At 38.0% G+C, this 23745-nt stretch overlaps 2 protein-coding genes and 1 long non-coding RNA gene across 11 annotated transcripts; 1 reads left to right on the top strand and 2 right to left on the bottom strand.

The window, feature by feature from the left end:
* Positions 1–2814: 2814 nt before the first annotated feature.
* Positions 2815–7658, bottom strand: LOC137185117 (uncharacterized). Of its 3 annotated transcripts, none has more exons than XM_067593388.1 (5): positions 7445–7658; positions 4809–6197; positions 4277–4691; positions 3831–4142; positions 2815–3730 (listed from the first exon to the last, which is right to left on the bottom strand). In XM_067593388.1, the coding sequence occupies exons 1-2, from the start codon at positions 7515–7517 to the stop codon at positions 5575–5577; spliced, it is 696 nt and encodes a 231-aa protein (XP_067449489.1). In that variant the 5' UTR covers positions 7518–7658; the 3' UTR covers positions 2815–3730; positions 3831–4142; positions 4277–4691; positions 4809–5574. The 3 variants fall into 3 exon arrangements, with proteins under 3 accessions (XP_067449489.1, XP_067449508.1, XP_067449498.1); XM_067593407.1 differs by having other exon boundaries at positions 3865–4142; XM_067593397.1 differs by having other exon boundaries at positions 4277–4680.
* A 1203-nt stretch (positions 7659–8861) lies between these two features.
* Positions 8862–20834, top strand: LOC137185108 (uncharacterized). Of its 5 annotated transcripts, none has more exons than XR_010928759.1 (7): positions 8862–9165; positions 9692–13615; positions 13807–14538; positions 14914–15009; positions 15732–15930; positions 16396–17096; positions 19316–20834. It is a non-coding gene; the product is annotated as an uncharacterized lncRNA (long non-coding RNA). The 5 variants fall into 5 exon arrangements; XR_010928762.1 differs by having other exon boundaries at positions 8863–9165; positions 17007–17096; XR_010928761.1 differs by having other exon boundaries at positions 8864–9165; positions 13807–13889; positions 14340–14538; positions 16396–20834.
* On the bottom strand, positions 17777–22065 carry LOC137185096 (uncharacterized). Of its 3 annotated transcripts, none has more exons than XR_010928753.1 (3): positions 21695–22065; positions 18731–20433; positions 17777–18608 (listed from the first exon to the last, which is right to left on the bottom strand). XR_010928753.1 is itself a non-coding variant. In XM_067593346.1 (2 exons), the coding sequence occupies exons 1-2, from the start codon at positions 21765–21767 to the stop codon at positions 19811–19813; spliced, it is 696 nt and encodes a 231-aa protein (XP_067449447.1). In that variant the 5' UTR covers positions 21768–22065; the 3' UTR covers positions 17777–19810. The 3 variants fall into 3 exon arrangements, 1 of the variants encoding a protein (XP_067449447.1); XR_010928752.1 differs by having other exon boundaries at positions 17777–19134; positions 19263–20433; XM_067593346.1 differs by having other exon boundaries at positions 17777–20433.
* Between the last annotated feature and the right edge of the window lie 1680 nt (positions 22066–23745).

The following is a 23745-nucleotide window of genomic DNA, read 5'->3' as shown; positions in this document are numbered from 1 at the left end:
AAGGTAATCAATTTATGTTTTCCTGAAGTGGCAAAGACAATGAGGCATTAAAGGATAAGGCTGGTGATATTCTATATTTTTCCTACTGTTAGGTAATGTCTGCGTAGTCAAAGCCTGACAGAGCCTATTCCTCTGTACTAGACCTCCACTGTTGTCCAAAAACTATTACAGAAACACATCAGTGAGCCACACTATATGTTGCTTTATTGAACATGGGTAGTGTAGTTTATTTTAAGTTAATCCCATACCATAATGCTGCTATACCCCCGCACCTCATCTGCAGCTAAAAAAAAAAAAGTCCCTCAACAAAAGCACTATTTGCTTAATTTACATTTATTTAAAACTACCAAAAACTAAAACCAAGGCTGTTTCTGACACTGACCATGAAATTGCATCAATTTCTGTCATCTGTCTACTTCACTCTATATAATGAAGGAAGAAAATGTCCAAAACATTTTTAAAAAGCCTTAAAAGGTTTTTAAATAATTATGTATTAGGAACAAATAGGCTACATTGTGCTACAGACAGGGAAGTCAGATAGTAAAAGAGTGATTTTTGTCTTTATCGATTTTTATCGATTTTTCGATAAAAACATAGAATGATATCAGTCTTATTCATATAGAGTTAAATAGGTTGCATCTTACATAAAAATCATGTCATAGTCATGGTTATGAATGCCATATACTATGTTAGATGTTTGTTTATTTCATTTTTGTCTTGTCTCTAAGTCTGATCTGACAATTAAATCTCCCATCATATCCTGCTGGCTTTAAAAAAATAATAATTTTTGTGCATTTTTTGCATCTTTTTCCTCCATTATTTTTGGTTTCTCTCTTTGGCTCTTTCACTCCCGCTCATCTCTTGCCACAACATTTCTGCCAAAGGACTCTGGCATTGGCTGCTAATTTCCAATTCAGCCTGGAACAACAGAATATCAAAGAGCCGGCCAGGAAGTCAGCACTGTGGGGAAACCACCACACAGGGAGAAATCAAAAAATCTGATATTTTCTAAAAGTAAAATAGATTGTTGAAGGATGAAACATAGCTGAAAGGTGAAAGATGTGTATGAGTATGCATTTGGATGTGTTTCAAATTTAAGTGCATGTCTTTTTCAAGGTGTGTGTGGTTGTGGGAAAGCAGCAGTAGGGGTTAGGAATGTATCTGCCCCTGTGACTGATAAGAAACAAGTGACTTCCACTGACATCTTGCTGCTGACCAGTGGTGCTACAAAGTTATGAGATAGTACTCAGACACACTTACATATGCACTCTCAGAACACACACACAAGCCTTTGCCAATTAGAGTTGCTGCTGTGAGATTACATCTCCCTGTGATCTGTGAAAAAAGTGACATCCTGGTAAACAAAAATTACAAATGCTACACTGTCACACAACAACAAACAGATGACACATATGAAAAACCAAACAAGCATCTACAAATTACTCATGGTCTCTGTTTAGGAGTGATTTTTTTTCTCTCATTAACAGTCATTGTTCAAGTGATTATTGAGCAGGGACAGATGGTAGAGAGGGATGAGGGCAGAATTAATAAAAGATTGGAGGACTGCACAGAGAATTGATGTGAGATAGGAAGGAGAGAGTTGATGAGAGAAAGAAAAAGAGAGTTCAGTGAAAGCATGTGGGTTGATAATGAATGTAATCTACATTTAGATGATATGTGGTCATCCCTGAATTTGCTAACTCTGATTGCATACACCAGTGTTGTTTGAAGAGATGCTCAAAACAGGTCGTTGAGCAGAGCTGAGCACTGAGAGGAACATACTGTACCTGCACATCAGGACTGCATACAGCATCATCTTAAAATGCTGCATGCTTAATTATACTGAATACCATTTAACTGAATACATTTCTTTCAAATTAACAAGTACATTTCAAAATATATTGTCCAAACCATGTATATTAAAGATTTTCAATTAGTCTCGTCCAGTATTGTCCAGGTTTTGAGATCCGTCACTCCACCCCAATGCAATAGTGAGGTGAATATCACTGAGGACAGTTTTTATATGGACTGTTACTTTATATTTCCATGGAAATTGTTGATTAATCTTTGACCTCTTCTGTGCTTGGCACTGGTTTCTGGAAAGAGATGTTGCTGTTGATTTTTTTTTAATCCTGTTAGCACCACAAATTATTGTATTCAACTCATTTGTGGAGATGGAAGCAAAATTTAAGGACGTGTGTCTCTTGGTGACTATGTCCTGTCTTGGATTTTTAGTGAGTGACCTGTTTTGGCTCGTAAATTTCACCAGATGGTGGTCTTGTACTGTAGCTGCAAATTGTTTGGCTCTGCAGGATTTTCTTATTTTTTAAGAGAAAAATGTAAAAATGGGAAGGTAACATTTTAAAATGTATGACAAGTCATTTACTACATGTTTTGGACTGTATGATGCAGAGGTAAATCCAGATTATGATCTGTTATATTACATCCATTTTGACAAAGATAACTTGTATTGAAACATAACACTGACTTCTGAAAGCACGAAATACTTTTGTGACTCTGCTAGACTTCTACTGTTTAAACCCACTAAATCACTCAGACATGTTGCAGTGTTGCAAATAGAAATTATTGATTTGACAATAATTCCCCATTGAACCCCTTATAAAAAATACTGTTCTACCATACTGTTTGTAACTTTGTATGTGATACTGAGTTGTATCTTTAACCTTGAATATTGTAATATGTGATTACCGAGATGATCCTGATTATTGGTTTTATATAACACCACTGTACAGTACAATGTAGTCAGTTTTCTCCATGAGTGCTGAAAAGTCTGCGTATCAACACAAACACGTGTAACTTATCTGAAAACTAGTTTATTAAAGACAAAGAGCAGGTGTGACACAAATCTTCATTCAAAGGATGCATTCATAATTCAGAAGCTAGTTATCAGTTACTACAAAAAATAACCTGTAAAGGAAAGAAACAAGGTTTTAAAAGATATTTTAGCTTTTTATTAACAACAAATCCCTGGAGAGACTAAAGCCAACAATTCATTTATTTAAGTAGCAGCTATTTTCTGTATCATTTGTGCGTCAATGTTCATCATGTGGCTACACAGACAGAACTCGTTAGAAGGTTAGATTTATGAAATTATTTTTCCTTGATCATTTTAAATAATATAATAATTTAAAAAAGAAACAATGTTATTGTTGTCCTAAACAAAGATCTACCCAAAGCAGTTTAAAGAACTCTTTGTGGATGAAATATCAGGCTTTAGGGAAAACATGACATGTGTTTCTGTAACACTGTGCAAAGTTGCAGACTTTGTGGAGACTTTTCCACTTGGATCTCTGGATGATGGCAGACTGTCTGTGATGAGGACATCTGGGGAAGAAGATAGACAGAGAGAATAACAGTTAATAACTTCAGCAACCCTGGTGAACACATGGAGTATTGATCAGTATGGTAGTTCAGATAAGAATATAGAATAAATGTCTATTTATCTTTTTAAATGAGAGGGTTCACAGAGCTGCTGCCTCATCTCATCTCGTCTGGTCTTTGTTTCCTCTCCTCTCCTTAAAAGACAAATGACAGAAAAAGGGAGATAATAGCTAATAAACAATGAGAAGAACTATTCATCTGCATATGAATTGTGATAAATATTAACAGAAAAATGTATATTTATCTTTTCAAATGAGAGAGATTGCAGCACATGATGTTTTCCTCTCCCCTCGACTCGTCTCGTGTCGACTCCTTTCTTCTTCTCTTTCTAAAGGACAAATGTCAGATAAAGTGAAAATAACTTCAACAGTTAGATAAACAGAATAACTACTGATCAGTATAGAAACTCTGATAAAAACATAGAATACATGTTTATTTATCTTTTTAAATAAGAGGGTTCACAATGCACGGTGTCTCCTCTCTTTGCCGCTTGTCTCATCTGGTCTTTGACTTGTTTCATCCTCATGTCTCCCTCTCCTCTCTCTAAAAGACAAATGACAGACAAGGAAAAATAACACTTAATAAATTCAGCAACAAAAGAACTATTTATCAGTACAGAAATTCTGAAAATGAGATAATAAATGTATATTTATCTTTTTTCATGAGATGTTTCACTATGCATGATATCTCCTCTCCACTTGTCTTCTTCTTGAGTCCTCGTGTTGTTAGCTCTCCTCTCTCTAAAAGACAAAAGGCAGATAAGGGGAATAACAGTTCAGCAATGACATTAACAGAAGACATATTGATTGGTATAGAAATTCTGATTAAAACATAGAATAAATGTATATTTATCTTTTTATATGAGAAGGTTCACAATGCATGCTGTCTCCTCTCCTCTCTGCCAGTCTGATCCGGTCTTTTGTTTCTTCTTCTCCGTTCTAAAAGACAAATGGCAGAAAATGGGAAATAATAGTTAATGAACAACTCCAGCAACCAGAGGAACTATTCATCTGTAGAAGATAATGACATAGAAAAAAAATCATATTTATCTTTTTGAAGGAGAACGATCACAAAACACTGTCTCCTTGTTTCCTCGTCTCATCTCGACTCCTCTCTTCTCTCTAAAAGACAAATGGCACATAAGGGAGAATAGTTACTAACCTCAGAACAACAGAAATCAACAATCAAATAAATGTATATTTGTCATTTGAAATGAGGGTTTGTAGTGCAGGGCGTTGCATCCTCTTCTCTTGTCTCTTCTCGTCTCGCCTCTTTTCTCTTAAAGACAACTGGCAGATAAGGGAAGATAACAGTTAATACCTTCAAATGTTTGTAATATCATTTATATGTAGTATTTAGAAGGGGCTACCACACTACAAGCAGATTTTTTGTAAAGGATTACTTACCAATTTGTTGACTTTTGGTGATGTGTAAAAGCAAAGTCCATCTTCATTCACAGGTCAGAATGTCACAGCCAAGTGTTTTCACCCTTTCCACTGCTGGTTGCTCCAGTTAACTGGGAGAGAAGCAGGTGGTGGGTTCATATCTTCACTGGCCTCTTGCTGTTCCTGTCATCTTGGGATTCTCCTATTGACTTGTCCTTCCTTGTCCACCTGCCTGTTTTGGTGGATAACAGCAGCGTTGCCAGTTTTGTCACTGTCCCTACAGCCATAATAATCCCCGTTGTGACTGGCCTTCTCATTCCCAGTTTAGGCTTAAATTTGAAGCTTGATTTTAACTGGTGAGGAGTCAGCCCCATTATATAAAGTGGAATGTATTTCTGGTTCCAGAAAACACATCCAAGGATATTAATGGCTTTAGAGGACAAGAAGGAAATCCATCTAAACCGCTTTTGCTGTTGAAGGTCACAGGTGGACTGGTGCCCGTCTACACACGCTGGGCAAGAGGTGTAGGAAAATCCTGGATGAGTTTCCAACTCATCTTGCATGGAAAAAATACAATCAAAATGTCCTGAGTCCTCTTTGAAGAGAGCTCATACAATCAATCATAGTTCCCACTGTGTCGGATGCACAGGCCAGCACAAAGAAATAAAGAAAGGTGCAGGACGCACCGGTGCAAGACGCACCACAAACACTGACCTATGTACCACACCAGTGATGAACCAACTATATACAAACTATATACAAATGTACAATAGAAGCCCATAGGTCTTCACAGTCTCAAGCGCTTCTTTGGTGCAGACAGGCTGCTCTCTTCCTCTGTCACCTTCCTCTTCCTCCGTGCGGAAGTCTTTGCACACTGTGCCGAGTTTTTGGTAAACTGACAGAGCGCTGACATCAGAACGTGGCCGTCGGTGCTGTAGTCGGTCACTCTCCAGCGGTTGGCCCTCTCAGTGCTATCGGAGCGGTAAACAGTGGAGATGACTCTGGTGAAAGTGCTACCATCAAGATCCATGTTATGGACACAGTTCCTACGGTCTGCCTTCAGGGCTGCCATTGCCGTCCTCTCAGGAAGAACTGGAGTCATCATAGTTGGAGGAGAAGAGCTGGAGTCTGCAGCTGGCACCATCACACCTGCTGGTGCGTCTGTTAAAGGAGATGGCGTGTCGTTCTCTCTCTGCTCCTGCTCAGTCTGGACAAAGGGTGTGACCATCTGAACTGAACTCAGGTATCCTTTGAAGGGAATTACAGGGAAACTCTTAGAACCACTGATGAGGCTGTGATACATGCTGAGTATGGACTCCCTCATCGACTTGATGTTCGCAGCTCTCAGAGGTCGGTTTCTTAGGTTTGTAAGAAACAGTTGAAGGATTGGTCCTGTCCTCGGCAGGTTAGCTACATGGACAAGAAAAAAAGAAAACAGTCACATTAGTCAGCTTGTCATTAAACAGCTTTCAATCCAGATTCAGATTCAGATTTTCTATCAGCCCCACTTACAATAAAATGTTACTGTCAACGTCTGTTTCATTTCTATACTTTTATTAACACGACATTTAAAATCAGATTAAGAGATATAACTGCTGCTTTCACTGTTAGGCCTGAAATCATTTATTAGCTGCATTAAGTAGCCTAAAGCAAAAATGTATTTTTCTTGCACCATTACAAACACATGGACTAAAGAAGCCTACTGTTTAGAGACTTGAGTGATTAAGGTATAAGTTGTGTGTGTCTGACGAGTTGTAACTGCAGCACATGTCAAATTGTGATAAACTTACAAATCATCATTCATTTCATATCTCTCTCTGATTTATGGGCACAATATGGCAATAACGAGGGACTTAAGTGACCAACTAGGTCCCATTTGGCTACATTTCTCGCATTTAGTCACATATATTCAACACTAATGTCTCTGTACTGTTGTGTTAGTGAAGAAAAAGTCTGAGCCAGTTGCATAAAGTAAGACTGTTTCTGTAAATGCACTTGACTAAGGATATGGTCACAATTCTGCTACCATGTTCAAGTAAAAAATCATTATTATATATATTATAAACTGAGAGGCTTCACTTCTGTAGTTGTAACTAACTAGTCAGGTCTGCACATAAATTATGAATATAACTTTTGTGATATTCAGCAACACTGATCTGATCTTTTCCTCTCCAAGGAAATCAAAAGCCAGATCTGACAACCAGGCTGTATCATATGCTTTAATAATAATTCATAATATCAATTTAGGTTTGGATGAAGTTGCACTTCTACATGTTTGAATGGTTTGAATTTATGGGCTTTAAGGGATTTCAGCTCAATTATTCACATACAAAAGCGGGGCTGCAGGTTATACTGACGTCAGACGTCAGTCTCTAGCTAGTTCCAATACCTGACGTCGTTTCCATGGCGCACATATTAGACACAACTTTTGGCATTTTATGAAAAATGGCCCAGTCGCCATCTTTGTCCTATACTTTCAATGTTAACTCGACGACACTTATGTACCCCCCAAAAATGTATTTTATTACATTAATATTCACATATTTTTCACCTGTCAAGTGCACACTCATGAAATGTCATCGTGTATAATAAATTTACACCTAAATAATATGTGTACAGCAGGTTTAATGGTTTAATTGAGGCCTGCTTGCTTTTACCATATCGTTCATCCACACGGAGGATGCCTAAAGTCAGCAGGTGTTTCTCTCGGCGTAAACCAGAGGAGGCCATGTTTTCCTCACTTCAACAGCTGCTTACTCAGCTTTCCACAGTTTATCAACTTCTTATTTTCACAGGTCAACAATTCACCACTTGGTGTCACAGTTTCAGCTCCTGTCAGCAGTTCAGGTGCAGAATGAAGTTGGAATAGTGGAATTTGGTTTTTATAGTGGCACGTCACCATGACAACCAGTGACGTCGTGACGTAACTTCAAACGAGTGTATCGTAATTACAGAAACTAAATAATAGGCCTAAACATTTGACTTAATTTCTAATGAATTAGTTTAAATACTATAATTTAAATAGATGGACAATGAAAATAATCGTTAGTCGCAGACAGTACGGACAGTATCTCCACCCGGTTTTAAACACTAGACTAGATAACTTATTTAAAGTATAGCTATTTTATGATTATTTCGGGCTTTCCTGACTGGTTTGCTCTGCTGACCAGTTCTGCTTCACAGTGAAGTTATAGCCGCTATTAACATACACACACAGATAATAAAGATATTTAGAAATACAGAAATAAAAACACTCATATTTGTTGACATAAAAAGACATTTATTTGATATTTTATTGATTTATGTATTAATTTCAGCTTTTATTCACGTATCTGTTTTCACTCGTTTATATATTGAATATTATTTGTTTATTCATTCATTTTCAGCATTTGTTTAAATATGTATTGATTTGTTCATTGATAGCATTAGTCACTTTTCGTCTTCCACAAGTGCACTTATGTTCTGTCATAAACATAACTTCAAAATAAGAAGTTGATACAACAATTTTCAAAATGTTAAAACAGAATTTTTTACAGAGGAAACAGTCAAATGAAAAGTCCCAACAGCTCTGATGGAGCTTAGGACTCATTTGGTCATTTTATTCCAAACGATTTGACTGGATAAACTTGAAATCTGAGTGACATCTTACCTCTCTGGCGTGTAATAAAATACAGTTATCCTGACTGATCCTGTTGCTATGTTGGCATAATTAATGATTATGAAAAATTAATGAGGTTACCGCTGCTGTGTCTGGTGCGTAAAATTGTGCAGAGCGCTTAAGGAGACGCACATCGTTTCTGCTGTGATGGGCAGGCTACAGCTATTTAATACACTCAAAGGAAATAATCCTACATACAACAGTGGAAACAGACACAACATCAATGCTGACGTTTCTGCAAAACCCGGATTTCACTGACATAAACTCCCTACCCTCCAACAAAATAGATTTTTATTTATTGATTGATTTTAATTTGTTGTCGATCTGTAGACAGACTGGTAGGTTTCACCTTAAATTGTTCATTTGTTCAAATGTTGTTAATGTTCAAGAACTATTTTTGCTTTCCTATAAAATAAAAATAATGTAATAATGTCCCATCCTCAGAGATTTTATCATCCACTTAACATCTCGAAGATATCAGAATAAAAAAAAGGATTTGAAGTTTCAGCTAACTCAGCTCATTTTCCTAAGTTAGTTCAACTAAAATGTTCGGTGTACTTGAAATATCAAGTTTAACTGTGCCTGACTAATCAGTTCAATCAGAGTAATTCGGCCCCTGAAAAAATGCAAACGAAACCCCACACAGCCATCAAGGGCTGTCCACCTCCTACAGCGCCATGTGCCACAAGAAACTTTCATCTGGGAGGAAGAGCTAGCAAGGTTAGAGCAAACTTTTACCCTGCTTGTTTTTGTCAAAATGCTTGTTAAATTCAGACTTGAACAGGTAAATTATTTGAATGTTACACAGGGTTGTCAAAGTAAACCTTGCAGCAGCAGTTTTTGGTAACTTAAAAAGCCAAACATTGTTTATGGCTAATTTTACTTGTGTGATGTTTAGCTGTAACTAACTGTTAACATATGTTAGCTAAACTACGGTATGTGTGTAAAGGTGTTACTGGTGTTACACGTTTTTTGTGCATACACAGATTACATTACTTTACTTAGTTTTATTCATGTTTACTGTAGTATTTTTTCTTAATGATCTCAAACCCTTTACTCTATTTGTGAAAATGCAAAAAAAGGGCAATTTCACTGCTTTTCTCCCATCCAGACCGCATTAGACCAGGTCCAGATCAAAAACCACTATACTTACACCTGTCAAATCTCAAAACAAATAGTTTGGTGTAAGCATTATTTTCTACAGTAAGTAGTCGATATAAATAAATTTATTTTTTCAATTTGTCAGGTTTTAAAAATGGAAAAGTTAAGGAGAGGGCAAAGACGTGGCTGTCCAGATTTATGGATGCAGGAGGAGAGGACAAGATAGTTGCTCAACTCTCAGGTTTTGGAAATCTTAAAAAAAAAATCTCTTGGAACAGCCCCATGTGGAAAACCTTGGCAAAGAAAATATTTAATGACAAGTCTGTAAAGAAAAAAAAAAAGAAGTGCCTGTACACTGTATGGTACAGTGACAGAAAGTTTATCAGAACAAGAGCACTGTTGAGGCAGAAGAAAAAGAATCTCTGTGCTTTTCAGAAGATTGAAAATGAGAATAATGATGATAAGAGGGAAAGTGACACTGAGGAAAAAGCATTGGAGGAAAGACCCCCAAAAAATGAGGATGAGGAGAACAGAGACACAAGGTCTGAGATTAGGGAGAGACACCAAGAAACGGGTCAAGTTGACACAGAAATGGATCAAGAAGGGACCACAGTGGACTCCAGTACTTAGAAAACAGTACAGAGAGTGAAAGTCGCATCACAAGAGAGTATAGAAACACATGCCACAACGCAGATAGTGTTGATGCTGAAGACGTCACTCAGACCAGGAACAGTTGTGAATGCAACACATTTCATTCTGGGAAGGAAGTTGTACATAATATATAGAATGAAGATGCAAAAAGTGCTATGAGTAGGAACAGTGAAAATGATACTAGGGTTAATGTTGATGATGGTGAATACATTATTTTGTGTTTGTAAACAGCCCAATAATCCTAGTGAGCCATATGCTCGGTGTGGCCTGTGCAAGGACTGGTTTCATCCCGTTTGTGTTGGCTACAAAAGTGTGGAAGACATTGCTGCCATATCCCCATGGTACTGTCCACCTTGTAGCATGGATGACAAGGCAACAGACTCTGCACAAAAGGACAAAATAAAGAGGAGGCTATCATTTGGAAGAGAACTACCTTGCTCCCAGCAGTTTTGTGTAAACCTGACAAGGGAGGAATGGTCTGCAATTAAACCGGACGATAGGGAAGGATACAGAGTGTTGAAGAAAGGTTGGACTGACATTATCAGCCATAAAATAGCTGTAAACAAAAAATGTATTAAGAGTCGAAAGGCTAAACGGCCTTATTGGAGGGGTATAGGCTGTACCAGCTATTTGCTCTCAATTGCTGAAGATCCTAACATTACAGAAGGTGATATAAATGTTCATGTCACAGTCCAGGGAGAGGTCTGGCATAGCTGTGATGAACAACACACACAACACTGTCGGAAACCTGATCGCCACAAACTTAAAGGAAAACTTGGAGAATTTACTCCCATGCTTGTTCACACAAAGCAGCTGGCCAATGCATATGAAGATAAACTTTTAGCAGGATATGTTCAGGATGTAAAGTCTGTCACAGTTCTTCAGAAGATATCAAGTGAGAAGAATCTTCGAAATTGCTTGGACAGGGATGTGTTCATGGAGTGCTTTGAACTGCAACAAAAGCAGGATTTGGAAAAACCTAGCTCCAAAATCAAGCACAGTAGTATCCAGTATATTGCGATGTCTCCGTTTGTTGTGCATTCCTATTCTGAGTCCCAGCTTCATGTTCTTCAAGATCTACAAAAGAATAAAAGTTGTTTGCTCTATTTGGATGCCACCGGCAGTGTAGTTGCAAGACCTCACCCATCCAGTCCATCAACACTCTACTATGCGCTTTGTATTCCATGTCACTCTACAACCAAATCTGTGGCTGAAATGCTAACATCTGATCAAATCACTGCAACAATCCTGCACTGGTTGACTTGCCTGCGTAGAGACTACTACAAGCTGTTTAAGAAACACTTTAAGCCCCAAAAAGTTGAAACTGATTTCAGTTGTGCCATGATCCACGCAGTAGTTCAGGCATTAAACATCATCAGTGTTCAGGAATACGTAAAGCTTTGCTTTCGGATGTGCATAGAGCAGCAGCTGACAATAATCTACCTCTGTTGCTCACATGCTGAAGTTGATAAGCATGAAGTTGTCCAAGATGCAATGCAAAAAGGACACCAACAGTTTTTTATGTAGTGTTTTGCACTCCTGCAAAATGCAACAGCATTTGGTCAGATCTTGTCAATAGCAAAGTGTATGGTGCATGTTTTTTATCAAGGACTGACACTGAAGGGTGTCAAGAGCATCTCTCAGCACTGCAGTATGCCATACAGACACAGAGGACAGGCAATATCGAGTTCGAAAATGCAGATGAAGACAAAAAAATGGCTGTTTTTGAACACATGCAAAAAACTCTCATAAAGTCATCCCCTTTCTATGCTCCATTTGAAGGGGTTGTCAAGCAAGCACAGGAGGAAGCAGGGAAGGAGGGTGACACAGAGGGAGCAGGACAGCCAAATCCTCACTATTGTGAGTCACTTGTTGACATGATTCTGCATTATGCAGGTACTCTTCCTCTTTGGACAGGTGTTCTGATGGCAAGTCTGGGCAAAACCCAGGACAGCAACGAGATTGTTGAGAACTGGTTCCGCACGACCAAAATAGTCATCTTAGCATCCAAATTACATGGAAGAGCAGGAGATTTTCTGCAGCTAACCCATGAGTTGTTGGCAGACTGAAGGGAACGGCATACATGGCAAAACAGGTGCCTCTAATGAAAAACTCTAAAGACAAACAGCAACCTCAGGACCCAGAGACGCTTCCCCTGTCGTAAGAGGAGACATGGAGGAAGAGAAAGTCAAAGTATTTCAGCTACCCTCCTCCAGCCAAAAAGGTCCAAGTGTTGTGTCAAATCGATGGAAGACGGTTGAAGAAAACACCAGATCAAAAACTGCTTTTTGATGATAAAAAAATCAGGAGTCAGAGGTCCAAGCAGCAAAGTGTTCTTTAATGCCGGCAATAAAGGAGAGCAAATTAGTGCATACAAGATGAACCAGGTCGCTCTGAAGGTTTTTTCCTTCAGGGCATAGTTTTTAATACCCTTGGGTCGGCATAGGTCACACCTATCGTCCATCCTCCTTATTTTTGGCCAATTACACCATTATATTTTATCTTCGTCACTCGTTGTTGGTCAAAACTCTTCAAGACAGGTTTTGAGCTGTCGTGGATATGTACTGGCATATTCAATTCTATCTGGTTATGTCCAATTTTTTATATGAGTATTGGGGATCATTTTACACCATTATTGCCAAGTTGTCTTCTGGCCTTTATTTTTTTTATAAGTTATTCTAGTCATTTTACACCCTTATTTCTTGATCTTCTCCCGAGTGTATTTTTAAAAAAGGTGAAGACTTAAATGCAGACCCAAGCAAATTGACATGTAATACAAACACACTCAAATTTCTCCAGTGTATGATTATGATTCTTTTACCGTGCTTCGATACGTATATCGTGATTAAATGTGATTCATGAGATTACAAATACATCATCAATAAGATTCTAACACACTAGCACTTATTGCTTATAAAATTTATAAAATCAATCTACATAGCTTAATATTGTCTTTAAGCACACCAATGACAATTAATGAAAATACACCACAAAAGTACCTCTCACAGAAAAAGGAGTAGTTGCCAAACCCACACTGGAAAGGAAAGGCAACCATAGGCCAGCAAACAGTGTCCATGACAAACACTTGTACAGTTGATAACCTCTTGTACACACTGCATCTGGCAATAAAGAGGAGACCAGGCATTGAGAGTGACCTAAAAACAACTGCAAATCTTGACCCATGGATTGATACTTTGCTTCAAGTGCATGAGCTGTTTGAGAGGGAGTGGTCACAGGAGAAATTCCTGTGGCTGAACACCATCGGAAGGTTCAAAGGGCAGTCGTGGAATACATTTGGGACTGAGGAAGACATGGTTGCTTGTAGACTGGACTTCCTACTTACAATCGAAATTGAACAAAAATGCCTGAATGCAGCCTGCCCTGTAGCAAAAAGGAGGTACAACTCTGTTGATACCTTGTAAGTATTTCCCTTTTTTGTCAAATGAAAATGATTGCATGTATTTATTAAAGCACATGAATGTACTTGTAATCAATAGTTTCATTTATTCTACAGATAATAAAATGTCTTGTTATAAGAAGACGATCATAGAGATTGGTCATATAAGTTCATGTACATGTCTTTGTAAATTATGTTTCATTTTATGTCAGGATGTGCAGATTTTGGTAACTTGCAGACTGATATTGACAAGTGGGCCAATGAGTCGCTAAAAGTGGTTCCTTGTAAGTGTAAAGTATGCATATATTTCTGATAATTCAATCTAGAATGTAACAGTCAAACAGTTCCACAGATCTACATTGTTAATGAATTATCAAAGTTTGAAGACCATATCCTTCGCTGACCTTGATGAATCACTGATATGTGACCAGGCCTGGACTATCGAAACATTAATTAAATGTTATCACATCATTTTAAACATTCTGCACCTAAGTTGTGTGAAGCCTTTACACAATTGTAAGCTACAGGAAAATATCACCCATATTGTACAACTTGAATGAACCAATTCCAAGCAATATCCAGACAGCACCTTTTTAAAACACCATCAAGGGTGATGAGGATTTAGCAGTTAGGGTTCCAGCGTTCTACTATTCTAAAAGTCTGTTGAGTCTGACATTTCATTTTAGCTGGCCTATTATTCTTCAGTTTGACTTTTTTAACACAATCTTTGTACAATACCAGCCAGCAGCTGTGACATATCACCTGGGTGCTGCAAATCACTTTGTGGCATTCCACAAACTGGGTATGGATAAAAGCTGGCATTTTTATGATGGCCTTGAAGAATGTCATAACCCTGGAAGAGGAGACACTGTCATCACAGAGACGACCATCAGAAAAAAAAAACTTGGGCTAACTTCCGTGTTGGCCACATTGTTATGGTCAGGGTAAGCATGGACAACTAATTATGGGATAAGACAGTCTTGACTTCTAAAAGTAAATCTTAGATGCACATGAAAATTCTACATATAAGTAGATATATAACTATAATATTCATGTCTTTGGTGTTGCAGACAAGAAATTGAAACGGGAAATTAATTATAGTCTGATATAAGTAACCTTGTTTTAATTTACTTTTAAGCTAAAAGCTTTGTTTGCTTATCACACCTACATTACGGGACTGCTTAAAATGTGAAAGACATAACACAATTAGAAGACTTCCATAAGACTGTGGTGACAATGTTATGAGAAAGTTGGTTCAGTTTAGTCCTGTTTTCTTATATAATCTCACCTGAAATATTTCAACTCATCTTTTGCTTCAGGACAAAGCAGCAGAAACTGTTGAAGCCAGGCACAAAAGAAATGAAGAGCCTGTTAAGTTCATTGTGGACCACAACAGTGTTGATGAAACACTTAGGGTAAGCCTCTCTTTCTGTTAATGTCATGAACTTGAACTCCTTTGACATCATATTACTTTTCCATTTCCTATAGAACACTATTTACGAAAACTTTGTAGCTAAAGACAAATGACCAAATTTAGGAGCATACACTTAACCTGATCCATTGATAATGTATCACAATGTAATAAAACGCAATATATGAAAGAGTACTCAAAAACACAAATTAAACAATATAATTTTTTTGCTGAATCTATTGCCAGTTTCTATACAGAAACTGCAATAAGGTTAATGTTGTGATAGTTGCAATCTGCTTCTTTCATATATAAGGCTTGGTCTCTTCTGCTAGACACTCCATCATGCTTAAATGTACTATACTATACTACAACAGAGGAAACACTTTGATACCAAAGCACTGTATAATGGCTATCATATAACGGTGAGCCATAGCCTAATTGGCATCAGCCACATCACTTTCCACAGCAAACTGCAACAGTACATGTTAGATGTAAGTTAAAGAGAGTTACACTGATGAGTATTAAAGCCACACTTGTCCACTGTGGAGAGGGAGCCACATTTGGGGTAATTCTGCTTGCTTGCTGTCACTGGAACTGATGGAGTAGGCTACAAAATGAGGTGTTTGGGACAAGGTCGGTCCCACCTAAGTGGGCTTGTTGTCCCAGAGAGGGAAGCAGGACTGAGTAATTATTAATATTTGAGTGTATTTAATTCATACTTTTCAGGCCATTGTCTCTGGTGAGGAGCAGCCACACTTAACTTTTGAGGAATGGTGGGTCCCAGTCATCTTTGATGATAACACCCAGCTGGACTGTGAAATACCTGTCAGACTTCCTTGACATCTGTGACACCTTCTCTGCTGAAGTCAGCAACATGGTTTCTTCTGACAGGATCAAATACATCCTGAATGTGATGTTGTCAGAGGTAGGTCGACAGCAGTTATAACTTATATCCCTGAACAGATTTTTTTCTATCTCTGAAGTATAGCAGAGAAATAAATTATTAGTGGTTAAGATTAAACTTGGTAGATGTGTATTTTTCTGAGTATATTTTACTTTTTTTTAACTTTTACCATTTAAGTATATTTACTTTGTAATTAAAACAAAATTATACTCCACCTAGACAATAACAACAGGCTACATCTTGGGACCAATATTTAAACCAACTTGTCATCACTTTTTTTTTTCTTACTTTCACACCGCAACTTGAAAGTAGAAAAGAAGAATTTATCCTCTGGAACAATGTGCCATTGCAGGAATTGGAATAAATTGTGGAAATTTAGTTTGAGAAAAACTTGGTTTCAGGTTAGGTTGGTTGTGCCTGGTACATGGCATACATTGTAAACAAATCTGATCCGCTGAATCTGTATTGTCACTGTGTTTTCTATAGGGAGCAGAAAGGATATAATATCACAAAATTGTGAGGGGCAGAAGGAAAAAGGGAGAGAAGGAGGAAGGGCATAAAGGGCCCTATCTTACGCCCGGCGCAGAGCAGCACTAAGCACAGCGCAAGTCTCTTTGCTATTTTAAGAGCGACGCAGTTGTCATTTTCCCGTCCAGCGCCACATTGTTAAAATAGCAATGGCACTTGCGCCCATCAGTGCGCCCATGGGCGTGTTGGTCTAAAAGTAAGGTGTGGTCAGGCGCATTGTTGGTGCATTGCTATCTTGAGGCAGCAGAGAGCGATTGCACTATTGACCAACAAAAACCTGGTCTAAAGTCAATGGCGCGATGTTTCACTGTTATTTTAAGGGCACATTATCAGGACAGTAATATGCACCTACACAGGCGGGTGCACAACATACACTCTGCTTGTTACACACACAGGATGCGCAGCAGCACACAAACTTGCAAAAGGTAACAAATAAAGGGATTACAATGAAAGATTATTATTGTGTATATTAATACAATAATGAAAACTAACATAGGCAGCATGCCTATGTTACTGTTTGATTGCTACAGTTGTGACAGTTTGTCTTCTGTTGTTTTTCTTGTGTTGAGACTTCAACCCAGAGGAGAAGAGCAGCTGCTTTGCTTGGACTTCCATATTACCTGAAGGAGGATCCCAACAGTTTAATCAGTGTCTGTGAGGTGTGTGAGATGATTTTAGTGTGGTATTGGAAAGTCTTATCACAGTGAAAAACAATTTATTAATTAATGTAAGACATAAAGCTAAATAACTGTCATTTTAACATGGTTTTCATTTAATTATGACAATGTAAATGCACTTACTGACCACTGAATTGATATTTCTATACAGGTTTTAAAAGCTTGAGTCATAGATTAAAAAGCTGCATTTTTAAATCTTTTCCAATCATAATTGAAAGTATAAGCCTTGATGAAAGATAAGAATTGATGAAATTCTCCTTTAATCTTACAATGGTCAAGAACAGAACTAGCAGACAAAACAAAACAAATGATCCAACCAAGACTGAACAAAAAAACAGGACTTAAATAGTAACTGAACTAACGAGAAGATGAAGTGCAGGTGGGGAGAACTCAGGAGAAGGGAGTGAACAGATGGAGCCAATTGGCTGGGGAAACACTGGGAGCAGGGCAGGGCTGATGAGGCTAACACAGGGCAGGTGTGGGGAAAACAGAGCAGGGAAGGACTAACGAGGGTGCTGCAGGGCAGGTGAGGGAAGGAACACAGGAACACAGGAGGAGGAAACACAGGGAAACCAGGAAACCAAAAAACACAATACTCTAAGCTTCCGGAAACCCAAAAGAACACAAAAAGTCCAAAAACCAAACAAAGTCCAGGCAGGATGTGACAATCGGTACCAACATTTATTTATTGTCTAGTGTTAGTCCAGCTATTGAAAGTGCTGTCAGTTTGATACTGATGGCAGGTCAGAAGTTGTGTTTTGATATTTAGTTAGCCATTGGTATATGTTTGGATCATGGATTTAGCCAAAAGAAAAAAGATTCTCTCACTGTATGATCACATAAAGTATATGAATTGTACAGTATGTCTGTCTCAAGCTATATGTTGTTTATACTGAGGGAAATATACAAACCTAAGACCCCATGTTTTTTATCTATTCTAGTTGTCTTATGCATCATTTTATACACATTTACTCAATATTTAGTCTATTATATTTGGTAGTTTGGAAACTTTTAAGATCACCACTAGAACAAAAACTTTGTGGCTTTAACCCTTTAATGTTCTTGATTGAGGCATCTCTACCAATCGGTTTAGGTATCTTATGCTAAAAAAAGAATCCACTAGATGTCGTTGTGTCTTAAAATAGTGTGCCTTTTCAGTTCGCCTCTTTACAGGAAGTTAGCAAAAAAAGTCTCTCCAGACATGATGACTGTTTGGTGGAATTTTCGAAGCTAAGCATATTTTTTCGACATAGTTTCAGAGGTCTTACTGAACAGAATTATGTAACTTTATACAACAACAAAAAAGTAGACAGACAAGGAAAAATAACACTTAATAAATTCAGCAACAAAAGAACTATTGATCAGTACAGAAATTCTGAGTATGAGATAATAAATGTAGGCTATATTTATCTTTTTTCATGAGAGGTTTCATTATGCATGATATCTCCTCTCCACTTGTCTTCTTGAGTCCTCGTGTTGTTAGCTCTCCTCTCTCTAAAAGACAAAAGGCAGATAAGGGGAATAACAGTTCAGCAATGACATTAACAGAAGACATATTGATTCTGATAAAAACATAGAATAAATGTATATTTATCTTTTTATATGAGAAGGTTCACAATGCATGCTGTCTCCTCTCCTCTCTGCTTGTCTGATCTGGTCTTTTGTTTCTTCTTCTCCGTTCTAAAAGACAAATGGCAGAAAATGGGAAATAATAGTTAATGAACAACTCCAGCAACCAGAGGAACTATTCATCTGTAGAAGATAATGACATAGAAAAAAAATCATATTTATCTTTTTGAAGGAGAACAATCACAAAACACTGTCTCCTTGTTTCCTCGTCTCATCTCGACTCCTCTCTTCTCTCTAAAAGACAAATGGCACATAAGGGAGAATAGTTATTAACCTCAGAACAACAGAAATCAACAATCAAATAAATGTATATTTGTCATTTGAAATGAGGGTTTGTAGTGCAGGGCGTTGCATCCTCTTCTCTTGTCTCTTCTCGTGTCGCCTCTTTTCTCTTAAAGACAAATGGCAGATAAGGGAAGATAACAGTTAATACCTTCAAATGTTTGTAATATCATTTATATGTAGTATTTAGAAGGGGCTACCACACTACAAGCAGATTTTTTGTAAAGGATTACTTACCAATTTGTTGACTTTTGGTGATGTGTAAAAGCTAAGTCCATCTTCCTTCACAGGTCAGAATGTCACAGCCAAGTGTTTTCACCCTTTCCACTGCTGGTTGCTCCAGTTAACTGGGAGACAAGCAGGTGGTGGGTTCATATCTTCACTGGCCTCTTGCTGTTCCTGTCATCTTGGGATTCTCCTATTGACTTGTCCTTCCTTGTCCAATCCATCTAAACCGCTTTTGCTGTTGAAGGTCACAGGTGGACTGGTGCCCGTCTACACACACTGGGCAAGAGGTGTAGGAAAATCCTGGATGAGTTTCCAACTCATCTTGCATGGAAAAAATACAATCAAAATGTCCTGAGTCCTCTTTGAAGAGAGCTCATACAATCAATCATAGTTCCCACTGTGTCGGATGCACAGGCCAGCACAAAGAAATAAAGAAAGGTGCAGGACGCACCGGTGCAAGACGCACCACAAACACTGACCTATGTACCACACCAGTGATGAACCAACTATATACAAACTATATACAAATGTACAATAGAAGCCCATAGGTCTTCCAATCACAGTCTCAAGCGCTTCTTTGGTGCAGACAGGCTGCTCTCTTCCTCTGTCACCTTCCTCTTCCTCCGTGCGGAAGTCTTTGCACACTGTGCCGAGTTTTTGGTAAACTGACAGAGCGCTGACATCAGAACGTGGCCGTCGGTGCTGTAGTCGGTCACTCTCCAGCGGTTGGCCCTCTCAGTGCTATCGGAGCGGTAAACAGTGGAGATGACTCTGGTGAAAGTGCTGCCATCAAGATCCATGTTGCGGACACAGTTCCTACGGTCTGCCTTCAGGGCTGCCATCGCCGTCCTCTCAGGAAGAACTGGAGTCATCATAGTTGGAGGAGAAGAGCTGGAGTCTGCAGCTGGCACCATCACACCTGCTGGTGCGTCTGTTAAAGGAGATGGCGTGTCGTTCTCTCTCTGCTCCTGCTCAGTCTGGACAAAGGGTGTGACCATCTGAACTGAACTCAGGTATCCTTTGAAGGGAATTACAGGGAAACTCTTAGAACCACTGATGAGGCTGTGATACATGCTGAGTATGGACTCCCTCATCGACTTGATGTTCGCAGCTCTCAGAGGTCGGTTTCTTAGGTTTGTAAGAAACAGTTGAAGGATTGGTCCTGTCCTCGGCAGGTTAGCTACATGGACAAGAAAAAAAGAAAACAGTCACATTAGTCAGCTTGTCATTAAACAGCTTTCAATCCAGATTCAGATTCAGATTTTCTATCAGCCCCACTTACAATAAAATGTTACTGTCAACGTCTGTTTCATTTCTATACTTTTATTAACACGACATTTAAAATCAGATTAAGAGATATAACTGCTGCTTTCACTGTGAGGCCTGAAATCATTTAATAGCTGCATTTTAATGAAAAACTTAAGTAGCCTAAAGCAAAAATGTATTTTTCTTGCACCATTACAAACACATGGACTAAAGAAGCCTACTGTTTAGAGACTTGAGTGATTAAGGTATAAATTGTGTGTGTCTGACGAGTTGTAACTGCAGCACATGTCAAATTGTGATAAACTTACAAATCATCATTCATTTCATATCTCTCTCTGATTTATGGGCACAATATGGCAATAACGAGGGACTTAAGTGACCAACTAGGTCCCATTTGGCTACATTTCTCACATTTAGTCACATATATTCAACACTAATGTCCCTGTACTGTTGTGTTAGTGAAGAAAAAGTCTGAGCCAGTTGCATAAAGTAAGACTGTTTCCGTAAATGCACTTGACTAAGGATATGGTCACAATTCTGCTACCATGTTCAAGTAAAAAATCATCATTATATATATTATAAACTGAGAGGCTTCACTTCTGTAGTTGTAACTAACTAGTCAGGTCTGCACATAAATTATGAATATAACTTTTGTGATATTCAACAACACTGATCTGATCTTTTCCTCTCCAAGGAAATCAAAAGCCAGATCTGACAACCAGGCTGTATCATATGCTTTAATAATAATTCATAATATCAATTTAGGTTTGGATGAAGTTGCACTTCTACTTGTTTGAATGGTTTGAATTTATGGGCTTTAAGGGATTTCAACTCAATTATTCACATACAAAAGCGGGGCTGCAGGTTACACTGACGTCAGACGTCAGTCTCTAGCTAGTTCCAATACCTGACGTCGTTTCCATGGCGCACATATTAGACACAACTTTTGGCATTTTATGAAAAATGGCCCAGTCGCCATCTTTGTCCTATACTTTCAATGTTAACTCGACGACACTTATGTACCCCCCAAAAATGTATTTTACTACATGAATATTCACATATTTTTGAACTGTCGAGTGCACACTCATGGAATGTCATCGTGTATAATAAATTTACACCTAAATAACATGGGTACAGCAGGTTTAATGGTTTAATTGAGGCCTGCTTGCTTTTACCATATCGTTCATCCACACGGAGGATGCCTAAAGTCAGCAGGTGTTTCTCTCGGTGTAAACCAGAGGAAGCCATGTTTTCCTCACTTCAACAGCTGCTTACTCAGCTTTCCACAGTTTATCAACTTCTTATTTTCACAGGTCAACAATTCACCACTTGGTGTCACAGTTTCAGCTCCTGTCAGCAGCTCAGGTGCAGAATGAAGTTGGAATAGTGGAATTTGGTTTTTATAGTGGCACGTCACCATGACAACCAGTGACAACGTAGTGACGTGGTTTCAAACCAGTGTAGCCTAATTACAGAAACTAAATAATAAACATTTGACTTAATTTCTAATGAATTAGTTTAAATACTATAATTTAAATAGATTTAAAGCATAGTAATTATTGTTTTTTTTCATTTTATTATTATTTAAGATTTGATTTAGGGTTCTTTTTTTTTAAGATTTAAGATCAAGTTAAAACGATTTTTCATTGAACAGACAAATATTATGATAATTGATTAGACAAATCATTTTGTCATTTGTTGGTTCCAGCTTCTCAAATGTGTGAATTTGGTGCTTTGTAAAGTGAAAACATTTGGCTTTTCGTCGGACAAAACCCACCGATTTGAAGATGTCACACTGGAGCTCTGAGAATTTGTGATTTTTTTTTTGACATTTCATAGACTAAACAATGAGTTGATCTATCGAAAAAATGATGGCAGATTGATGGACAATGAAAATAATCGTTAGTTGCAGCCCCTACAGACATGATCTCCACTCGGTTTTAAACACTAGACTAGATAACTTATTTAAAGTATAGTTATTTCATGGTTATTTCGGGCTTTCCTGACTGGTTTGCTCTGCTGACCAGTTCTGCTTCACAGTGACGTTATAGCCGCCATTAACATACACACACAGATAATAAAGACATTTAGAAATACAGACATAAATACACTCAGATTTGTTGACATTAAAAGACATTTATTTTGTATTTTATTGATTTATGTATTAATTTCAGCTTTTATTTACGTATCTGTTTTCATTCGTTCTTCAAGTAAGAAGTTGATTCAACAATTTTCAAAATGTTAAAACAGAATTTTTACAGAGGAAACAGTCAAATGAAAAGTTCCAACAGCTCTGATGGAGCTCAGGACTCATTTGGCTATTTTATTCCAAACGATTTGACTGGATAAACTTGAAATCTGTGTAACATTTTACCTCTCTGGCGTGTAATAAAATACAGTTATCCTGACTGATCCTGTTGCTATGTCGGCATAATTAATGATTATGAAAAATTAATGAAGTTACCGCTGCTGTGTCTGGTGCATAAAATTGCACAGAGCGCTTCTTTCTCAATTTGAAGACGCACATCGTTTCTGCTGTGATGGGCAGCCTACAGCTATTTAATACACTCAAAGGAAATAATCCTACATACAACAGTGGGCAACAAACACAACATCAGTGCTGACGTTTCTGCAAAACCCGGATTTTACTGACATGAATAGTAAGACTCATAAATCTTACCCGTTAAACACTCCGCCTTCATCACATTAAAAGTTGTATTTTTATGGACATTAAAATCTGTAATAGATGCGAAATTGTAAAGGAAAGTGAAAAAGACAACATAGATTTTGTGAACTAAAGCCATGCAAAACGTGAAATGTGGAGAAAAGCCTGGACTTCTGTGTGTTATGTGCGGTGGAAGCCTTCATACCTACAGTAAGCAGTGGCTTTGTGCCTCCACTTATTTGGCATGATATTTGTTTGGGCTGCGTGAGAAGAGTGATAGTTGCCAACTGTTAACGCACAGACATAAGGTTGACTTCAACACATAAGGTGTTGGAGGGAGCTGCTGCAGCTAACAGTAACTGTATGGCAAAGTGATGATATAATTAAAACCAAAGGGACTTAATGTCACATCTGTCCAAACCCCCAACCCTCCAACAAAATAGATTTTTTTAACTTGTCGATCTGTAGACAGACTGGTAAGTTTCACCTGAAACTGTTATTCCTGTCTTGGGCCGTGCTCATCTCATGCCAATTTGTGATGTTTCCAGTCAGGATGCTTTC

Source organism: Thunnus thynnus, chromosome 1 (assembly GCF_963924715.1).
Source record: "Thunnus thynnus chromosome 1, fThuThy2.1, whole genome shotgun sequence".
Classification (NCBI taxonomy): Eukaryota; Metazoa; Chordata; class Actinopteri; order Scombriformes; family Scombridae; genus Thunnus; species Thunnus thynnus.
Note: the sequence above shows the minus strand (reverse complement) of the source record. Positions and strands in the feature narration are given on the sequence as shown.

Bases quoted from the DNA above. Each gene is read 5' to 3' on its own strand.
- LOC137185117 (XM_067593388.1), bottom strand. From the start codon at position 7,517: ATGGCCTCCTCTGGTTTACGCCGAGAGAAACACCTGCTGACTTTAGGC. The intron at 6,198-7,444 runs GTAAAAGCAAGC...TTGTCCATGTAG, and splicing joins CCGTGTGGATGAACGATATG to CTAACCTGCCGAGGACAGGA.
- LOC137185096 (XM_067593346.1), bottom strand. From the start codon at position 21,767: ATGGCTTCCTCTGGTTTACACCGAGAGAAACACCTGCTGACTTTAGGC. The intron at 20,434-21,694 runs GTAAAAGCAAGC...TTGTCCATGTAG, and splicing joins CCGTGTGGATGAACGATATG to CTAACCTGCCGAGGACAGGA.